This window comes from Dryobates pubescens, chromosome 15, assembly GCF_014839835.1.
Source record: "Dryobates pubescens isolate bDryPub1 chromosome 15, bDryPub1.pri, whole genome shotgun sequence".
NCBI lineage: Eukaryota > Metazoa > Chordata > Aves > Piciformes > Picidae > Dryobates > Dryobates pubescens.
Window position 1 is genome coordinate 8169962 of NC_071626.1, and position 20262 is coordinate 8190223.

The 20262-nt window shown below is 51.7% G+C and overlaps 1 protein-coding gene across 2 annotated transcripts; it reads right to left on the reverse strand.

The window, feature by feature from the left end:
• Window positions 1-920: 920 nt before the first annotated feature.
• On the reverse strand, window positions 921-19843 carry MGAT3 (beta-1,4-mannosyl-glycoprotein 4-beta-N-acetylglucosaminyltransferase). Of its 2 annotated transcripts, none has more exons than XM_054167878.1 (2): window positions 19567-19843; window positions 921-2823 (listed from the first exon to the last, which is right to left on the reverse strand). In XM_054167878.1, the coding sequence occupies exon 2, from the start codon at window positions 2820-2822 to the stop codon at window positions 1314-1316; it is 1509 nt and encodes a 502-aa protein (XP_054023853.1). In that variant the 5' UTR covers window position 2823; window positions 19567-19843; the 3' UTR covers window positions 921-1313. The 2 variants fall into 2 exon arrangements, with proteins under 2 accessions (XP_054023853.1, XP_054023854.1); XM_054167879.1 differs by lacking the exon at window positions 19567-19843 and adding an exon at window positions 13565-13713.
• Between the last annotated feature and the right edge of the window lie 419 nt (window positions 19844-20262).

The window sequence follows — 20262 nt, forward strand, 5'->3', positions numbered from 1 at the left end:
CAAGCTCCCTCACACCCTAAGAGCAAAGAGATGAATCCTATGGCTTGATAGACTGTCTCCCCACAACACCCATTGCTGAGTCAGAGCTTTGCCCATCTCCTCTCCCTTTTCCCCCACAGCAAGAGGGAATAGTCCACCCATGAAAGCAGCAATCCTGCAACACTCACAGCCCACAGGGTTGCAGAAGCAGCCAGAGGCACACCACGCTCCTGTAAGTGTAGCACTGCTATACAAAGCCTGTGCTCTCCCTGCCTTTCTCCTATGAATTCTCCAAACAGTCATCCATGCTGAGGCAGAGATTGCAGCTTCTGGAGCCCCCCATTTCCCAAAAGCACACACTCCCAAGCCCAACTCCATCTCCTTACCCCCAATACTGGTAACAGACGCCCACGTGCATACCAAAACCATGCATGTTAGCACTCATGCACATAGGAAACCATGCACTTGTAAACATACACTCCCACCATCTGATTAAGTCCCCTGCAGCTTGTCCCAGCCCCCAAAGAAGCATGTACTGCAGGGAAGATGCTTCTGTGGCCCAAGGCAGTGCAGTATTGTGGGGGCAAGGGTGAAAAAAAGAGTTAAAAAGAAAAAATATAAATAAATTAGCTTTTTCCTCAGCTTTCAATTTGTCTGCCCCAGGATTGGTAGAACATCCAGGCAAGGTACAGACCAGGACAGATGCATTAAGCCTGCAGGAGGAGGCTGCATCCTGGGGAGAACACCTTGGAAGCAAAGGATTTCCCTTCCCCAAAGTATTCATTGAATATAGAGGTATACCAAAATAAAAATTAAAAATGCATACTGAGATGCTTTTGCACGTTCACTCACCCAAAAACTGCCTGTGACACACATCTGCACACGTGACCACTCACATCACTTTGTGCCTGCTGACTCACACTCGCTGAATAGCCCAGGCTCCCATCCACAAAGGACACAGCGGACAGGAACAGCTGCCTTCCCTCCCTGTGGAGACCCTCCCAGCCTCCCCCAGAGGAAAATCTGCCAGCTGGCTGCAGAGATTCTTCTCCAGCAGCAGGAGGGGTCCAGGAGACGCGGGGAAGTCTTTATGCTACTGCCAGAGTAGGTCCCCAACATCTCTCCTCTTCCTGCCCTTCACATGACTGAGGAATTTGTGTCCCCAGGGTAACCGTGGGACAAAGGGAAGAAGAGAAGGAAAGGAGGGAGGGCAGAGACCCCAGAGGAATGGCACATCCCACCCAGAAATAAAACCAAAGAACAGAACAGATGAAAAGACTCAACTCTTTCCCTTTGTTGTGAAGTTCCAGTTTCCTACACAAACCACAGTGGCCTCACCCGGTGCCCTCTGCTTTTTGGTAGGGGTTCTCCAACAAGTAGCGGAACCGCTGGTAGTTCTTGAGCAGGTACTTGGGAGCATACATCTGCTCTTTGGGGTCGGCAGGGGGATACTCCTGCGTAGTGCCATCAAACCAGCCACCAGTCCGGATCAGCTCCCGAATGTAATTGAGGTCTCGCTTATCCTCGTAGTCCCCCCAGCGGGGGAAGTCCCCATTCTGGGCTGACACCAGTTTGAAGTAGATCCCCTCTGGGGTGAAACACCAGGAGCAGTGCCAGCCAGCAAAGTGGAGGGGGCTGCCCAGCGACCACTGCACCAGGATGTGTCCCGTGCTGTTCTCGTACTGCCGAAAGCCAGGCATGGTGTAGTACTCGCGGCGCCGCAGACGGATCCCGTCGGTAGCATAGACGGCCTGGAGCATCCCCATGGTGCAGCCCGAGACCACCTCCAAGGTGCCCGGCTGCTTCCAGAAGAAGCCATAGAGCGACTTGCGCATGTGGAAGGCGAAGGGCTCCGTCCAGCCATCGTAGAGCTTGAGGAAGAGCACACCGTCGCGGGCAGGGATCTCATCGGCATCATCGATGATGAAGACGTCGTCCGGGCGCAGGTTGCGCAGGCGAGAGATGCCGTCCCGGGTGAGAAAGGTGCGCAGGTAGTCGTCAGCGATCCAGCCGTCCTGGCGGCCCCCGGGGGGGAAGTGGTCCAGGAAGACGTAGAGCACCTTGTGGCGGATGTAGTCATAGGAGCCGTTGAGGAGCATCTCGCGGAACTTGAGGGGCCGCGGCTCTCCGTAGGCAGTGAAGTTTGACTCGCACACCACGAAGGTGTCCACCACGTCTCCCAGCTCGTGGAAGCGAACATCCAGCAGGTCGAACTCGTGGTTGACATTGATAGCGTTGATGACCCGCCGGGGGATCTCCCTCGGCACGAGGCGGTCCTTGGTGGGCAGGTTGGAGTACTGGACCACGGTGGGGACCCCGCAGCTGGGGCCGTGCCAGCCCGGCAGGCACACGCACTCCACCCACTTGCGCCGCTTGGTCCCGCCGGCGCTCAGCGGCTTGCGAGCCGGCCGCCCGGAGGCTGCGCCATCCGCTCGCTCCTCTGGCCGCCCTCCCACGGGAGGCTTCTCCAGCACCTTGGTACCCGGTTTAAAGCAAACGCCGCCAGCTTTGGTACGGACGAAATACTCTGTGGTGTCTTCTGGCAGCACAAACTCGACTTTGTGTAGCTCTTCGCTGGCTCTGCTGGGGGGCAGGGGCTGGAGCAAGGGGGAGTGGGAGTAGAGGGGCGTGCGGAGGAACTCTGCAGCCCCTGGCTCAGGGCTGACCTGAGGGGTGACGGGGGCATTGTTCCAGAAGAAGCTGGAGACGAGGTTGGGACTGAGCGAAGCCAGCTCCCGGGGGAAGGTGACATAGGAAAGGGCCTTGAGGAAATGCAAGAAGGAGATGAGGCAGAGACCAGCCATGCAGAGAGTCAGAAAGAGCTTATGGCGTCTCATCTTCATCCTGTGGAAAAGCCAGGAAAAGGAAAGTCACATTCAGCAGTTACTGAGAAGCAAAAAGTTTACCACGGGTAGAAAGAGACAGGCTGGGATAGCAGAGAGCTGGTCCAAATTTAGCATGCATCTTTCAAGAGCTGAATCCAAGAACTACTCCTCCACTCCCTGCCATCAGTGGGTCTTTTGGTTAAGCTGTGTTATACCATGCTGAACCTCCTCTACATCAGTCACAATCTTATAAACTCACAAAGACAATAACAGCACTGGCGACAGGGTGAAAGGGTGGGAAATCCAGAACAACAGGCATTCAGGACCCAGTGAAGTCACTGCACTTGGCTAGTTTGCCCTGTTCGTTGATGGAAACAAAACAAACAGAAGCCTCCTCAGGTCCTGCAACACCAGAAAGTTGGAGGAAGATGAAGAGAGAGCAGAAAGCAGGATGGACAAACCAGAGTAGGGGGCACACAGTTGAAACATGTCTGGTGCTGGTGTAAGACAGGCTGTTTTAGAGGGCTGAGATCATTTGTCAGGCAAACACTTCACTCTTTGGAGTGTTTGCTCAATGCACACCCTAACCCCCACCTTTGTTACAAGGAAATGTCACCCAAGATCACACTGGGATGAAATAAAAACATGGGGGGGGGGGGGGGGGGGGGGAAGAAGGGGGAAAATAATTATTCTGTCACTTTTACTCTTCTCCTGTCCTTCTCAGGTCCAATGTATCTCCAACTGTTGGCCTTAACTAGTCATTTTCTGTGAATCTTGCTGAGGATTTTTTGCATCTGGATCCCAGGGGCTAATATGGATGCCCAGCTGTCTGCACTGGTAATGCTGTGCAGTCACAACAGCTTCATGTCAGGCCAGCAAGAGGCAAGCAGTGTGGACCCCTTCACCTCTTCCCTCCAAACCACATGATATATTGCCTTCCTAATCCTCCCTCCTTCAGCCCAGGCAGAGAGCACAGAGCTGCTGTCAAGCAAAGAAGTGATTGAAGACTATAGTCCAGAAAAAGGACACGAAGACCAACCAAAACAAAACCACCCAACCCAAAACAGCAACAACAAAACCTGCCACCAAACAACCCCCCCAAAAACAAATAAACAAAAAACCCAAACCAACACCAAGCAAACCCCAACAAACCTAAGCTCACCCAGTGCTTTGCCAAGAAGGACAAAAGGTGCTCATCTTGTGCTGTCCAGGGAAAGGAAGGTTGGAGCAAAGCTGATCAGGGGAACAAGGTCACCCAAAAGCCCTTTGCAATGCAGAGGCTGTTCTCTCCTCCCTTGAGCATGAAACCCTCCAAGAAGCAGCACACGAAGAGGCAGAGATCTGCTCTGAGGCCCACACACACAACACAGTCCACAATGCACTCCCCCTCCCCTCCCCACCCCATGGTGGCTCTCTGCCCTGATGCCTTCCTGCTTCTAGGACCAAAGTTCCTTTGAGGAACTACATACCCCATGCTATGACTTATAAAACCTCCACCCAGCATGCAACAATGCTGGTGACACCTTTGCAGGAGGCAGGGTCCCCTCCTGGGGAGCACAGTGGAGCTGCCCCAAGTCACCCACACAGGGGCTGCCCTGCTCCTCTGCCCCAGGGGCTCCTCATGTGAAAGCAGAGGGAAGAAGCACCCAGCCCAGTCCCACTGCTTCAGAAGGTATTAAGTAAAATACAGCAAAGCAGGTTTACTGATTAACTTGGAGAGAATCTAATACTAAAGTGAAAAGCCATAAAGCATTTAGACAGATGGCAGCTGCCCAAAGGAAAACATATCCGGCGCTCTGCAGATGGCTCTGACAGGCTTTGATAGAGAGGTTGTCCATGATTACACCTTACAGCTCAGCAGCAAGCATTTGTGGATGCTTTGCTGTCATCTTTTTAGTGAGAACCACCATCCACTGATGCCATCCTCCATGCTTAGGTGGCAGGGTGAGGGGTGCTACATCCAATTTTGAAAGGGGGAACTGAGAGCCTGAAGATGGTAGAAAAGTTGCAGCATTGCTATGAAAGGGGAGGGAAAGGAAACAAAAAAGTCTAGCCAGATCCTATTTGTTAATGTTTAATGTAGTTTTTATATACTTTGACACAACACAGGTCAAGGGACGGGCAGGGCCCTGGCTTTGTGCATGCCCAGGAGGCTGTCTTGTCAGACAGGCTGCAAAGGAGGAATTGTGGCTTTCCTTGGGTGGCATGGCCAGGCACTCACCCCCTGCACCCACTTGCCACAACTCACAGCCTCATATGCCTAATCACAGCCCTTCTGATGGGAGGCCATCTTCGTGATTGCCTAGCCATGAAAGGGTTGGATATTCTCCTGTTCAAAGCCACAAAGGATGATCTTGGAGTTTGCTGTCAAGCCTCCTTCATGGGGGCAAAAGAAGGGGCTGCAAAAACCACCAAGAGCATCTTTTTGTATCCAGGGTATTTCTTTTTCCTAAAGCTCCTTTAAGGTCTTGCTAGAGCAATAAGGTCACTTGCAAGGTAGAGAAGTATCCAGTGCCTTTTCCTTGCACATCATCAGTTTTTGCTCTCTTGAAGTACAAAGAAGAGGGCACAAGGAAGCTGAAAATACTAAATTAGCAGCAACTGGCTGTCAGGAGAAAATGTCCCTTGTGGGTAAATTAATTCAGCTTTCTCCAACCATGTGTCTTGTACATTCTCCAAGGCATTACCTCCAGACATCAGGTTGTTCTCCAGATGCTGAAATCTGGGCAAGATGAACTACTGGCTTGCTCCAACAAGGCAATGCCAGCGGCGGCCAGGTAATGCTGGTTTCACTCCAGTTCCTCCAGGACATACAAATGCAGGGCAGCCACTTTCCTCTGAACCAGCCCAGGACAGAGGGCCAGTGCTCATGGAGTCACATCTCCATGCTCTTCCCAGATGGCTGATGCTCTGCATGCCATGGCAAATTCCCAGACAAAAGGTTCTAACTCTTGACATACAAACTGCTTCACTTTCTGGGGTGTGCTGTGTCAGCATAGCAGGACACATGCTTGTAGGAGCTGGAATGCATTTCCCTGACCTGATATTTGCATACATCAATATCTGTCAGGCTCTGCAGCTCTTCACCCACTGGCAAAACTCAGGCCGTACACAGCTGTGTTGCCTCCCTGCTATTGCGGTCTGTGCTGGGGAGACAGAGCTGGGCTGCTGTGCACAGCCCGCCCCTGCAGCTCTGCCAAAGCAAGCTGGCCCTGCAGTACCCTCTGCTGTTCCACTGCTGACATGTCCCAGGAGGCAATTTTTGATGCTCAGTTGCCTTTGTTAGGGAATGGGAACATGAAACCATTTCCTATCCTCTTCAAAAAGCAGGGAAAGCAAAGCAAGTTGCATCCTCTTCAAAACCTCTTATCTGGGAACCACCTCCGTTCTCACATGCCAGGGACTCCTCTGCTGGGAAGTAGAAAGCACTCATGCACTCTTGGGTGGGCTGAGATGCTAAAAACCACCAGTCACATATCTCCCTTCCCATATCCTCTGATCAGTGCTGCAGTGGAAGAAGTATCTGAGTGGTAGCTAATTGGAGACAAAGGCCAGCAGGGGAGGAAGATGTTATTACCCACTCTTCCTGTCCAGAACACTTACATGTGGTGGAAATGAGAAAGGAGGTACCAGTCAGGGAGACATCTCAGCTTGGCATAAAAGAGCCCAGCTGCTGCATCACAAATCAGTTCTCAGTTATCAAGAACACAGAAAACAGCAAGAAAAATATATTTCCCTTTGACAATTTTGAGTGAGGAGGAGAAAAAAGTCAACTTGATCTCAGGGAGAGTGATCAAGTTGCTGTCAGGTTAAGAACAACAGCAAGAAAAGCTTGAATGTCAAAGCAGAAGAAAAAGCCAGGAGTATGGACAGTCAGCTCCATTAAGACAAAACTCTTTAGGAAACATACAGTTATAAACCACTTCACCAACATTCAGTCTCAGCAAGACAAGCTGAAAGGTTCTTTTTGTAAGGGATCTCTTTGATATTTCCTTGCTTGAAGTTGTGTCTCTACCATGCAGGGGAAGGGCTTTCAGAGAAGGTGGAAAGCTACAAGTGGTATGCATGAGTTATCCCCAGGCACCTGTTGGTAGTTTTACTTCTGTGTTTTCATCAAGTGACCAGCTGATTTATACCATCCTGAAATCATATCCTCATTTTTCAAGGAGTCAGAGAAAAAGATAGGCACTGCTAAGAGCTGGCAATTCAGCAGTCCTAATGGTCTGTGCTGGAGGATGCTGGCAAGAGGCCACGCAGCAGGCTGCTGGACGCACGATACCCCACACTCCATCTTGTTCGGGTACAGGACTCAAGACTCCCTAGACCTCTTCCATGGTTACAGGGGGAAAACTGCTGTGAAGGACAAATCAGAGTAGAAGTTTCTGCTTTTCCCTTATACAGAGATACTCCTCTCTTCTTCCTAACTTTATCCCCTAGCACCCATACAGTAACATCTTTTCCCATCACTCAAACACTTCAACACAAAGCAACTATTCAAATTAGAATCATTTTCACACAGCAGATTAAAATCCACGACTTCCATCTTCCATCCCAGTGAGGACCAACCTTTCTCTCTCTGCTTCAGCTAGAGACAAATGAAGTCTTCACACTGCTGAAATAGGTCTACCTGCCATCCACAGGGCACAGGAAGCAGTCAACAGGGTCACAGTACCTCAAAACATTCCAAAAATCTCAAGTTCCTTTAGTCCTGCAAACACCCACAGAAGGAGAAACTATGAAGTCTAGTCTTTGTCTACAACTGAAATGTGACTGGCTCAGGGACATCAGGTCTATGCTTTGCTTAAGGACAGGAAGAGAAGATTACCCTGCAAAGCTGGACAGCAGGGAAAGTGGAGAGAAGCGAGATTACCAGAAGCTACTTGGGGCTCAGCATTTCTCTCCCATGAAGGATGTCACTGTGTTTTCAGGGACTGCAAGCTTAGAAGGACATCAGCAGGAAGTTCTGGCAGAGGCACAGGACAAGGTGGTTTGAAGACAATCAGGTCCACATCAGCTTCCGTTCAAGTTTCAAGGGCAGAAGACAGCATTCTTCCACAACCTTCATCAAGAGCTGCTGCCCGCAGTGCCAATGCAAACATGATATGCAGTTCCCGTGCAGCTTCGAGGCAAATGACCACCAGGTGACACTGACTTGCTGCCAGCACCACCAGCTGGAGCAAGTCATCCAGCACAGCCGCTCTTCAAGAAAGGTCAGGCCAAGGGAGAGCCAGGCGCTGCCCTAAGCACATTCCCTCCCTTTTAACAGGGAGGTAAGCAGAGATACAATGTGAGCACGCTCAACAGGGGGCACCATAATGTCCATTTGTTTTTCAGAGGTGCCAACCACACGCCACTAATGGGCGTCATCAAGCAGGAAGGAAATGGGATGTAAGGGTAAAAAAACAAACAAACCCCCCAAAGAAAACAAAGCAAACAACCCACAAAAGCCAAACAAACAAACACGGGACAGATAAAGGGTGAATCTACAAGAGACTAAGGTGAGGTTGGCCAGGGAAGGGTGAGAGCACAGCTTAAAACCACAGGCGTTGCCTTCCCCTTCCAGTGAAGGCAGAAGCATGATGTGCGCATCAACCACAGCCCCTTGATTGTCTGCAAAGCTTTACTAGGCTTCAGCTGACCAGTGGTCAAAAACACCCCCCTCCCCCCCAGATGTCTCCTCTCCTATGTGCTCTTGTAGGAAACCCAGGTGCCAGTAGCTATGATCTACTGCATACAGAAGCGAAGATGGACACAGTACAAAGCCTTCAGCTTTAAGTACGGTGGCTGCTCACCTCTTCAATTCCTGGAAGCACCCTTTGATTCCATATTTTCCAAGAGCTTCCACTGTTTTAGATGTTTCCAAGTGTGTCATCCAGCTCTTTGGTGGACCAAGCCACCTTTGGTGGTTATTTTAGACGCCACATCTCCAGCCACTGTGAGATATCTGTACACTTTGGGACAAAGGAGCTCTTAGCCCTCCATGCAGAGCACAGAAGACAAAGTGGTCTTTGTTGGCAAGATTTGGGCTCAAGACTCATCTTCCAGAAGTTAGCAGCACAGACCAACATCTGAACACCTTCAGAGTCCATTATAAAACCCCTCCACTCAGAACAGATTGTTCTTACTGTAACTACCATAATACTAATAGCAGCATAATTATATAATTCTCCAGCCCCCAGTTTGAAAGATCTGCTCAGGGAAGTCTAGAAAACTCTACTGAGATCCAATAATGGCCTATGAGACACCAATTTAATTTTATCCATGAAGTGCTTGGACATCATGAGGGTACAGTATTCCATGCTAAAGAAAGATTCCAGTGGAGGTGGAAATCCAGCCTGAAGTTATCAAATATTCTCAGTGTCCTTTAGCTGTACCGGGGCTGCCTTGTAACTAATGTCCTCTCTCCAACTAAAGCCAGTCTCACCATAGGAATCTGCATGGTTCCAGAGATGCCTCGAGCAAACTGATACTTCAGATGCTCTCAGAAACCAGTTCTAATTCCTTAGCAGCAGTAGTTTCAGCACTCTTTCCCCTAAAGGAGAAGCAGCACTTCTCCCATCCTTTTCTCTCCTTCAGCTACACCTGGTATCCTGGAAGGGCTCTTCCTCAGCTCTGCTTACTGGCTCTTCAAAACATCTGGTTACACAAACAATACTGTGATGGCCCTGGAGACTGCATCACCACTTGCCTCCAAGATCAGGAGTCTCTGGACATCAGAGGGTGAGCTAAGACATTGCTCACCGCACTCTGCAGTACAGAGACACCAAGGCTGCAGGGCTTTTCTCCCAGCCTAATACAGTATTGCTGCTGCTCACTGCTTCACGAGTGCCAGTGGTTACAGCAGGGCAAAACGGAGTTGGCTAGTTCTCTTGCTTCTTGACGTCAGTATCTTAAAGGGAAGAAATGCTCCATCACAAGACAAGGAATAAGAAAAAGGGACTTATACCCTCAAACAGGCCATGGAGTCAAAGTACAGAAAAACTCCCAGCTGGTCTCAGTGTCTTACAGAAGGGGACAGGACAAAACCACTTTGCCCAAGGATAAAAGAAAAATCATGCTTTCAGAGACCTCAAGTGAGGCATGTAGTAACACAGGCTGTTGTTTAATAGGTTCTCTCCCCTCACTCACCACCTTCACAGCTCACCACCCCTCAGTTGTCAGTTGTATGAATTCAAGTTGTCAGTTGTATGAAAGTCTGCTTTGTAAAGCCAAATCAGCAGAAGATCTAACAGAGTTAAAAATAAGCTTCAAGAAAAGTGCCTAGGCATGGAAGCCAGCAGCTGACCAGCAGAGACTTTCTAAACTATTCCACCAGTTCACTTTCCACCAAAACTGTGGTATCACATAGGTACACCCTCAGACACATTACAGGACTTTTTAAAGTGCTGCTCATCTAACCAAATCTCCAGTGAGGCTCACTAATTCCTCCCAATAGCATCAGGGAAGGAGCATATCACAAGGAGGGATTCAGAAGAAGCAGAGTAGGAGGTAACTGCTTTCAAAGCAAATCCTGGCAGGCAGTCCATGTATGCCAAGCAAGTGGAGTATAAGTCACAAATCCTGACAACAGCACCAAGATGAGCAGTCAAGATTACCCTCAGAGCTGAGGGTCCATGGGTGACGAGCATGTGGCAGACATGCCAGACCAGGTGTGCAAAGGAAAGCGAGAAGGTTCCTGGGGACCACTAAGAGCCCGAGCAACTGGTAGATGCAGGTTGAATAGCCCAGAGGAAGGTGAGGTGGGTGCCCTGTAGGCTCAGAGAGAGGCAGTTAAAGAAGGAAGAAGGCAAGAAGAGCTTGATACCATGGTGATGGGTAGAGTGCACAGACCCACGCAGGCAGGCAGAAACCACGTTGCCTCCAGCTATTTTTGAAGCGGGTGGCAGTTGTTTGTGCATCCCCAGGATAAAAGCTCTCCAAGATGGATTGAGAAGGGGAGTAATTAAACCCCAGGAAGACAATAAATAAAGAGAGGCCACAGAACAGCAGCAACATCCTAGTGGCCATGGAGAAGAGCTGGCCCTCCATCCCCACCCTCCTTCCTCCCCCATCCATCACCAACCACTTGGGGTTTGGCAGTGTGCTCACTTTCCCACAGTAGCCAATCTATTACTGCTTGGAAGAGCGTTCCCAGCCTCTTCCTTCCCCTCCTCCAAGGCCACAGGGGTCCTGCTTGGCAGGCCCCGAATCCCCCTCTCCCCTGAATGTCTGGTGACCAGCCAATCCTATGCAAAGAGCATTAACCCCTCTTCAACAGGAACAGCCAGAGAAACCTGACTCCGTGCTGAGAGGCTTCTCTAGGGTGTCTCTCTCCCCCTCCTCCTCTCCTCACCATCCCCAATGCCCCCTTGCTCATTCTCTCACCTTTCCCCTTTCCTTTTATTACTCAGAAACTAACTCCGGTGCTGGAGCATTGCATCTTCCCGGGAATGCTACACAAACCCATGGGAATGTTTCTTGGGCCAAGAACAGACCCTTATTTATTTGTCTCTTCTGCCTTTGTTCTTCATTTCCTCTTTCAAGGCTTAGGCAAGACCTCGACACAGTGCCGCCTGGATCCCCCACTGCCACTTCACTTTGTTATTATTTTTGGAAAGAAAGTGCTGATAGGCAGAGAGCTCCTCGATGCCTTGCCCCAAGGCAAAAGTAGATCAGCCCAGACTCTCACCTCTGGGGTGGACAAAGGGCACAGGCTCAGGGGCTCTAAAGAACACCTCAGGCTCCAGTGCAGAGACAGCCTCCTGCTTGTGGTATCCCTCTGATGGCAGCGTCACAGCCCCTCAGATTAAATCCACACGAATCAAATCTTCAGTCACAGCTCTATGCCGGTAGCAGGCATATGGCACCACGAAAAGGGGCAGTTTCCCAGAATGAAATCAAAAGCCTCCTAATGCACTTAGCTCAGGGTCACATAAATCTCTCTTCTGCCTCCCACAGACGGCTGGATCTTGTTTACAGGCATTGCAGCAGGCCTGGGTCTCAACAATATGTTTACTTCTTCCATACAAATATTCCCTCCTTTCGCTAAGCGGAGCAGCACCCTGATCTCCAGATTGAGCCAAGAGGAAAGAACTGGGAGCAGGTCTATGGGGAAACAGGGAGGGAGCTAGTCTTCATCAGTGAAATCAAATGCCCTTCTGGACATCACATAGGTTTTGGGACCATTTGTCTTCACATTACTCCCTTGGACTGCCTGATTTCTGCAGAAAGGAGAAAAGGAATTTTGCATTTAACCAGTTGCTGACATCCCTGACAAGGCAAAACTACTCCATGAAAGTGTGGGGGCTTATTTCAGGCTGAAGTGCCCACAACTGGACCAGGAAGGACAGTACAGCTGGTGACTGTCTCTGGCCAACTCTTCCCCAAATGCAAAAGCCACAAACTGACACTGTGCAGATGAAAACAAGGAGGTTAAGCATTTCTGTTCAACAGGAGAGTAGACAGAGGAGTTTACTGCCACAATCACTTGATTACAGACCAAGCTCCTTTCCTTCTCCACCCTCAGCCCTTTCCCTCCCCTTTCAGATATTTAGTAACACAAACATTTATACTGAACTGGTTTGGAGAAGTCATCTATCACAGCCAAGTCAGAAAGGAAGGAGAGAAAGAAGACAAAACCAATGTGAAGCACACCATGAAAACTGGGGATGAAGGAGAAGGATGTGCAATGCAGAGGAGGGAGGAGCCACAGTCACGTTGAAGTTGCCAGGACAAGCAGGGCAGGAGTGGATCAGCCCAGGGGTGGATCAGCCCATCCTCATGGAATACCAACCTGCCACAGTGATGCAGAGGGCCAAGGGGCATTAAGCTCATCTACAGCTGAGGTGGGAGCTCAGCCCACCCAGCATCTTCATGATGTTCCTCTGGTGCAAGAGCCTCTAAAAAACTACCCCAATCTCCCTCTGCCCTCAGATGGTTGCTCTTCAGGGTTTAATCACTGAGAAATGATGGGAATTTCAGCTGCACAGTTTGCTGCTCAACCACCTGATCTTTCAAGTGTTCAGGACCTGATGATCTCTTGTAAAGTCCAATGGACCGTGTCACGCTAAAGCTAAAACACACTTTGGCAGGACAAGATGCACCTTCCACAGGAAAAAATGCTTGAAGCAGCTGAATATTTCAGAGAGCAGTCCTGATGATCCCTGCCCCAGATTCAGCACACAGCTCTGTAATTGAGTCAGGGACCAAATCCAAGCACCAGATTTGCTGTCTCCAGCTTGACACCATCTCTTTACTGCAAAGGCAAGACTCCAAACTCAGGAGCCTCTTGCACAGTCCAAAGCCACAAAGATGCTCTGCAGTACCACACACCTGAGTGAAGCAGAGAAAAGAACTGGGACTTTCAGGGCACAGAAAATATGAGAACAAACACAGGCAGAAAGGAAACCCACAGCACTTCCTCATCACTAAGTGATAGACTCTGGATGCCTGACAAACTCCCCTTCCCTCCCCCCCAGCACTCACAGAAAGCGAGAAGACTCTGTTCCAGAGCACAACTGCACTATAAATAATTCAAGACACTACTAAATTATGCAAAAGCAATCCCATCGTCCCCCTGGCCAAGCTGAATGCAGGTGTGGTCATACCTTGCTCCAAAAGTTGCTGCTGGATGAAGATTTTGAGGCCACAGAGGCTCTGTGCACAGATCTGAGAGCAAAACAGCTAACCTGCTATCAGTCAGGCCCGCACCAAAGTACAGCACGATAAGAGGTAGCTGGGGACACAGGGCTGATGGGGAAACAGCAACTCCGTCAACCCACCTCTTCTCCAGAGACCTCACATGGCCTCAGGTGAAAAAGCAGGAAATCATGTCCCCTTCATGCGAGGCTGCTTGGCACATCTTGCCTCCATCGAGCGTGGATAGCAGGCGAAAGCCGCAGCTGGACAGCACTGGCACAGCAAGGTGAGGAGGGGAGGACAGCTGGGGCAGGTAGGAAGGAGAAAAGGGAACTGAAAACACTCCACAGGCAGTAATGAAGGAACAGGTTTGCTAGCACAAATAATGTATGGGGAAGGCTAAGCTGAAAGCAGGGGAAAAATCACTGTCTGATTTTCTGCCCCACTCCTTTAATTCTGAGAAATGCTGCTTCCCTGAATACCACCAGGGCCACCAAGGTTCTTATCAGCAATGGGGTCATTAAATAACAGCACACAGCTCACACTGATCACTCCAGACACCATTCTCCCCATTTATCCTGCCCTTTGCTCTGCCTCAGGGCCAACCCTCACACCACCAGCTCCACAAAACCAGACTTCCTCATACACAGCAAGCACCACCAGCTCACAGCCCCTACGCAGGCAAAACCTTATTCCAGAGCCCTACCTTGCCTGGCTCCCACCACCTCCAAGATCTGTCCGTGACCAACATGCTCAGTCTGCACAAGCCTCTGTCTTCTTTTTCCCTGCTGCCCAGATAGAAACATTTGTGCCAGAGGAAGGAAAGCACTACCATAGCCTTCTCTCCACCCTCAGCACAACCAGCTTAAAATCTCAGGGCTCTAGCTTACCTTCCCCTTCTTTCTTAAAGGGCTCAGCATCTAGGAGACAGACACCCTTTTATGTCTCTCTGCTATGCTGTCTCTCCTGCTTTCTGTTCAGTTTCAGTATCTGCATGCAGAACCAGAGGATCCTAACGCAGATAAAGTCAGCGTAGCAGATACCTGTGTTTAGATCACAGGTTTCATGGTGGCTGAAGCCGTTATGCAGCAGGTCTAATTTGCATTAGTCTTTCGCTATGCTTCAAATCTGCTTGCTGCAGCTTTGGTATCATGCAAGACAACATGCAGCAGTATCTCGAGATAAGAACTACCCCCAAAGCCTTAAACAGATGACAGAGTTTGAGTCTGCTCACTAGCCCTGGCCCAATCTATAAGGATTTACACATTGAGGGGAAAACAGCACTCCCAGGGAATGGCAGCAGGGAGCTGGGACTATAGATTAGGCAGCAGATCAAGAAAGAGGTGGTATCTGTGATGAAAAGGGCAGCAGGATCCAAGCACTGATTGGAAAGTTATCAATAACCCTTGGCTCAGCATCTGCACTCGACCATTCTCTGTGATTTCTGAGACTACTGGTGGCAAAGCAAGTATGGGAAGTGCTGCTCTCCTGCTGAATCCCTCTGTGTCACTGGGCAATTCATGGCCCTGCCACATGCCTCAGTTTCCCTGGGTGGGAAAGGAAAAAAAAGATGCTTTTCTACTCCAAGTAAGGGTCCTGCCTTCTTAAAGGAAGCTTAATAGGTTGTTTCAAGGCTCTGAGAGAGAAATTTGTCATAAAATGCAAGACACGGTATTCTCAAAAGGAGGAGCTGCCCCCGTGACCTCTCTCCCTCCAGACTGCCACATCCACCTGTCCTGCTGCTTGCAGCTTGTGCATTACAGACTGAAGAAGACTGCTGGCAGAGCTCAGTTTGGTCATATCACACAGCCACGGCAGATTTCTTGAAAATAAAGCCTATTGAGAGACAGGCCTGAGCAGTCCTCTAGCTGGGGAAGCAGGGAATGTTGACCGAGCTCATCAAGCTGCCTATTAAACCAGGGGGAGGTTCTCAGCACGCATGGCCAAAGCCCCCAGAGTGAACAGCTCAGGTAACTTTGGCAATCCTAAAGCAGGAAATAATCACTTCCTAAATCCTGACTCAAAAACAAGCCCTTGGTTTTTTGGGAGGCAGACAGTTCCCTTCATGCTGCTTCTTCCTTCAGCCTGCCAGATGAAAGCTCAAAGTGCAGTGCTGCACTCCCTTTCACCCATCAGCTCGACCAGGCAAGTTTCTGAGCACAAAAATACACCCACCCTGCTCAGGGGTTTGAAGAACAGTAGGTACCTGTTGTGCTTCAGGAAGAGCTTGAGGGAAGTAGAGGGTTTGCACTGCAAGGAGCTCAAAGAATTCAGAAAATGAAGGTAAAGAAATCATGTTTCTGCCTTCCTGAGAGCTGCAGCCAGAGTCCATTTCACAGAGAGGCAGGCATGGAATGCTCTTGTGTGCTCTATAATGCTGCTCCCAGCATCTCTTCCCACCTTCTCCTCTCCGCTAGAAGGGGGAACTCAGCAGCTATGCGATTGCAACTCTGCCCTTTTCCTGGCACCCTGCACAGCATTGATGCTGGAGCACAGCCCTGACCTGCACAACCCAGTCTCAGCAAGCCACTTGGCCAGTTCTATCAAAGCACCCCAAACCCGACACAGAGCTGCCCTGATCCCAGGCTCTCCCCTCCCACATGGCTCTGCCAAAGCTCCTCAAGGCTAGCCTGCAGCACTGACCTGACAGCACAGTCCCCCTGGGCACTGCAGATATGTCACCACTTCTCCAAGATCACGCAGGATGGAGAACAGGCATTCCTCAAACATCCCTCCACATCCCTTTGTATTGCACTGCTCCATGTGCCTACCTTCCCCAAATTTCAGGTCCCACTGTAACTCTTTGTTGTAGTACCACAAGATGCCATCCTGTCATCAGGTCAGATGCAATGCAGCCTGACCTTGTTTTGCAGAACTGATCATGACAGTAGGGAAAAGCAGGTGGGGACAACTAGCCACACTCCTCTACTTTTACAGGCAGGGCTGGTAACATGAACCAGCCCTTCGAGGCACCTTACACTGACCTAAATAAGTGAAGACATCTCTTGTGCCAGTCAGTGCCCCCTCTGCCTTTCTCTCTGCCAGAGTTATTGTCAGCTGTACCAGCCTTTGTTAGCACCACCTCCTACAGCCACATCCCACTGATTGGGTCACAGATTCCAACAATATACAAAGGGCTCATTTTAGAGCAACTAACCCCACCTAAAACTTAGAAATGAATGCTGATCCAGCTTGCCCCATCACCAAATCCCCCCCACTTCCTTCCTCTGCCTTTGTGATCCAGTGAGTCTGTATAAGATGTCAGTTGGTGATAGGGGATCCAGCTTAAAGATGCTGTTCTAAACGGGATAAAGTTCAGACACAGCAAACTGAAAACTCTGCTATGAACCCTGCCATGAGACTTGTTGACAGGTCAGAACGAGACAGAGAAAGAAACTTGTCTGTCCTAAAGTGTCCTTTGTTCACTGAACATGCCCAATTCCATCCACGTGCATTGTGCTGAGCAACTGCCGTACCCGTGGCTGCTTATTCACACCACATTTGTGGGCTGAAACTCTACAGAAGCGCTTGTGTTCCATGGGTAAGTGCAACCAGCGGGACCTGTGTGCATTGCTATGTGCACCCAGCAAACATCCACCTACGTCTGTCACACGCAAGCATCCCTTAAAGACATGCAGCAAGCACGTTCCACCGATCTGGCAAGCCACAAAGTCACACCGTACCCAGCCAGTTGTGCGTGGGAGCAGGGGAAAGGTAAACACAAGGTGTATGGGAAACACACGAGCACAGCAACCTCACAGGTTTGCCCCCCACGCAAACATACTGAGCGTAGCTGTGCTTGCTGCAGTGCAGCTGCCCAGGCTGAGCAGGCTCTGAGACCCTCCAGATCCAATATCCCTATCTTGTGCTGGGAACAAGTAGTACTCTGGGTATCTAAAGTGCTTGCAGTTGTGAGCATCCCCTGAAGCTAACACTCTTGCAAATCTACCCTGTTTTCCTCCTCCTCTTCCTGACCTCCTTGCCAAGGCAACCCCTGTGTGCCACACAGGCAATGCTTTCTAATCTTATCAGGGTTTACAGGGAGGGAGGCAGGTAGCAGCTCAGCCCCTGAATCCAGTTCGGAAATGCTCCCTCACATTCTGGGTACCTCTGATGGAGATAAGCCTCAGAAGCACCTCGGACCACAGGTGCACCAACATAAAAGGCAGCAGCTGGGCCCCTGCCTTAGGAATGGGGCAAGAAAATTCACTCCTAAGGATGTAATTGCCTATTAATAAACAAGCTATGCAGGTATAAGAGAGTTCCCACATAGAGAAAGCATGATACCTTGCAGTGGATTTCTTACCGCTGCTGCAAAATCACCTGAGGGTGCAGAGGAGCTATAAATCTTCGAGGAACTTTTATGACATGCAGTGGCAGTCACAGATTCACTCCTCTTCTGCAGTGCACAATGGTTTTCATTCAAAGCTTGCTTTCTAACGCTACAGGGAGGCTGGAAGCTCCCCAGGAATAGCTCATAGGACTGCTCTTCCCCCAGCCCAGTTTGCAGGATGTGTTCCCAGCACTACTACTGAGGCTGAAAAATCAGCACAGGTGCTGCAGCTGTGTTTAAGGGGACTTTGGAAATGGGAGGCGTGCTAAAGGATGGAGAGCCCACTGGTTTTGCCTCCTGTCCAAGATGGCTCTCCCCCACATGAGGGACATGTAGTGGCAGGTCCTGATTGACTTCAGCTCTTTTCAGAGAAGCTGTCAGCAACCAGGTTTCAGCAACAGGGACTTGGAAGTGTTTCCTTAATCAGACTCCAGCAAGACTCAAACACCACTTCTGCATAAAGGATCTAGAGATCAGAAGAGCCACCCTTTGGGGAGGGGGGCTGAAAAGCTCCTGCTGACTCATACCCGGCTGAGGTGGGGGAAGATGGGCAGGAGTAGGCAGGAATTTGAGATTGTTTGCACAGGGCTGGGGGGTCCTGGTGACTCGAGTCATATTTGTTAGCAGTGCTGCCACTGTGTGTTTTCACGGGCTTGAACTTCCCACTCAAGGGGAGGGATTTGGAGTTAACTGGAGGGCCATTCTCTGGGAGGGGAGGTGCTCGGCACCCACGCTGTGTGCTGGAAACAGGGCAGGCTCTCTCCTGACCCAAGCTCTGCCCTAGGGTGGAATGAAGAGGTGCGAGACACCAGCTTCAGCTCTGGAAAACAAACAGGGCTCCCGAGTGACCCAGGCACGGCTCATAGAAATGCAGCCTGTGGTAATTCCCAGAGGGGCACTGAGAGAAGCCTCTTTCCCTTCTGCACTGTGCTCTCTCCCTTGCTGAGCTGTCTGAGGGAGTCTAGGGCTGCAGCAGATGCCGTGCTCCCCATCACCCTTGTCACACTCACCCAGCGAGCAAAATTCACACAAGGGCAGAGCGATGCTAGCTCGTACCGCTCCAAGCAGGACGAACACCAATTTCCAGCCCACAAACAACCCTCCAGCCCTGCACTAGCTGGGATCACTTGGATGCCCACATCCCTTGGCGGCCAGCCCCCAACGGGGGGATTGTAGCTCTCTGACACGGAGAAGGAGCAGGGGGACGTTTGATGATGATCATACACATATTTGTATGTATGTTTTCCCTCCCACGCACACACTCCTGTTACTCCTTCTCGTTTGCTGCAGGCTTGGCACACATCCCCAGCCCGTGCCCTCCTCGCAAGCCGAGCATGGGCAGCAGATGGGCCTTCGCTGCAGTGCCCCGGCCGGAGGGTGCCTCCATCCTCGGCGAGCCCGCATCTGCGGGCAGGGGGCTGGCAGCATCGCCTCCCTCCTCCCCACCGCCGATGCTTCCTAGCAGGGGATGCCGGGATTATTGGGGGGGAGGGGGGAGAAGGACGGGGACGTGAGGGGCGAGAGAATTTAAAAAAAAAAAAAAAAAAAAAAAAGACTAATATAAATAAATAATGAGTGGGAAGGTGGGGGCTCGGCGGGGGAAGCCTCTCCCGCGGTGCCCGCAGGGGATGACGCCGCACCCCGGGGCCAAAGCACAACTTGCAGGTGGAGGCAGCGGTGGGTGGGGGACAGAACGAAGAGGGTCCCACCGCCGCTCCCGCCACCCAGAGGCGGCTCGACCGGAGAGCAAGGGCGGCTGTACGGTGCCTCTCGCCGCCCCCAGCCCCACTGACCGCCCGCTCACTCACTCACCCCCAGCCGGCGCAGCGTCGGTGCCCGCCGGGCCCCCGGCGGGGCGAGGCTGCCGCTCGCCCCCGGCCCGCCCGCCGCCCCCCGGCATGGCTCGGCGCCGGCCGCGGCGAGGCGAGGCGAGCCCGCAGCCCCCCGCCGCCTTCCTCCTCCTTCACCGCGGAGCGGCCCGGCACCTCCTCCCGGCCGCGGGAAAGGATAGGATGCGATGCGATACGATGAGATGCGATGCAGAGCGGAGCCGAGCCCCGCCGGCAGCGGCGGGCAGGGCTGCAGCAGCCCCTTTTGTGCCGCCCTCCCCGCCTGTCTCCTCCCCCGGCGCGCCCGCCCGCCCCCCCGGGCCGCCGCCGCCGCGGGCCGCCGCCGCCCGCCCCCCCCAGGGCACAGCACGGCCGCCCCCCAGCCTCCCCTCACAAAGGAACTCCTTGTACAAGCGGCCCGGCGGGCCCGGGAGTGGGGCCGGCGTTCCGTGGCCAGGCCGAGGGTGCTTTATTGAGCTGGCTGCGGTAGCAAGCGCCGGGCCAGGCAGTGCCCCCCAAGGATGCTGCGGGGTCGGAGCAGAGGCTCGGGGCCGCCCCACAGCCCTACGGCAGAGCCGGCCTCCACCGGCGGTGGGGAGCATCCCTCCCCGTGCTCCGGAGGCGAGGGAGGGCAGGAGCGTTCGCTGTTCGGCGGGAGGGTGGCAAGGCGAGGTGGAGA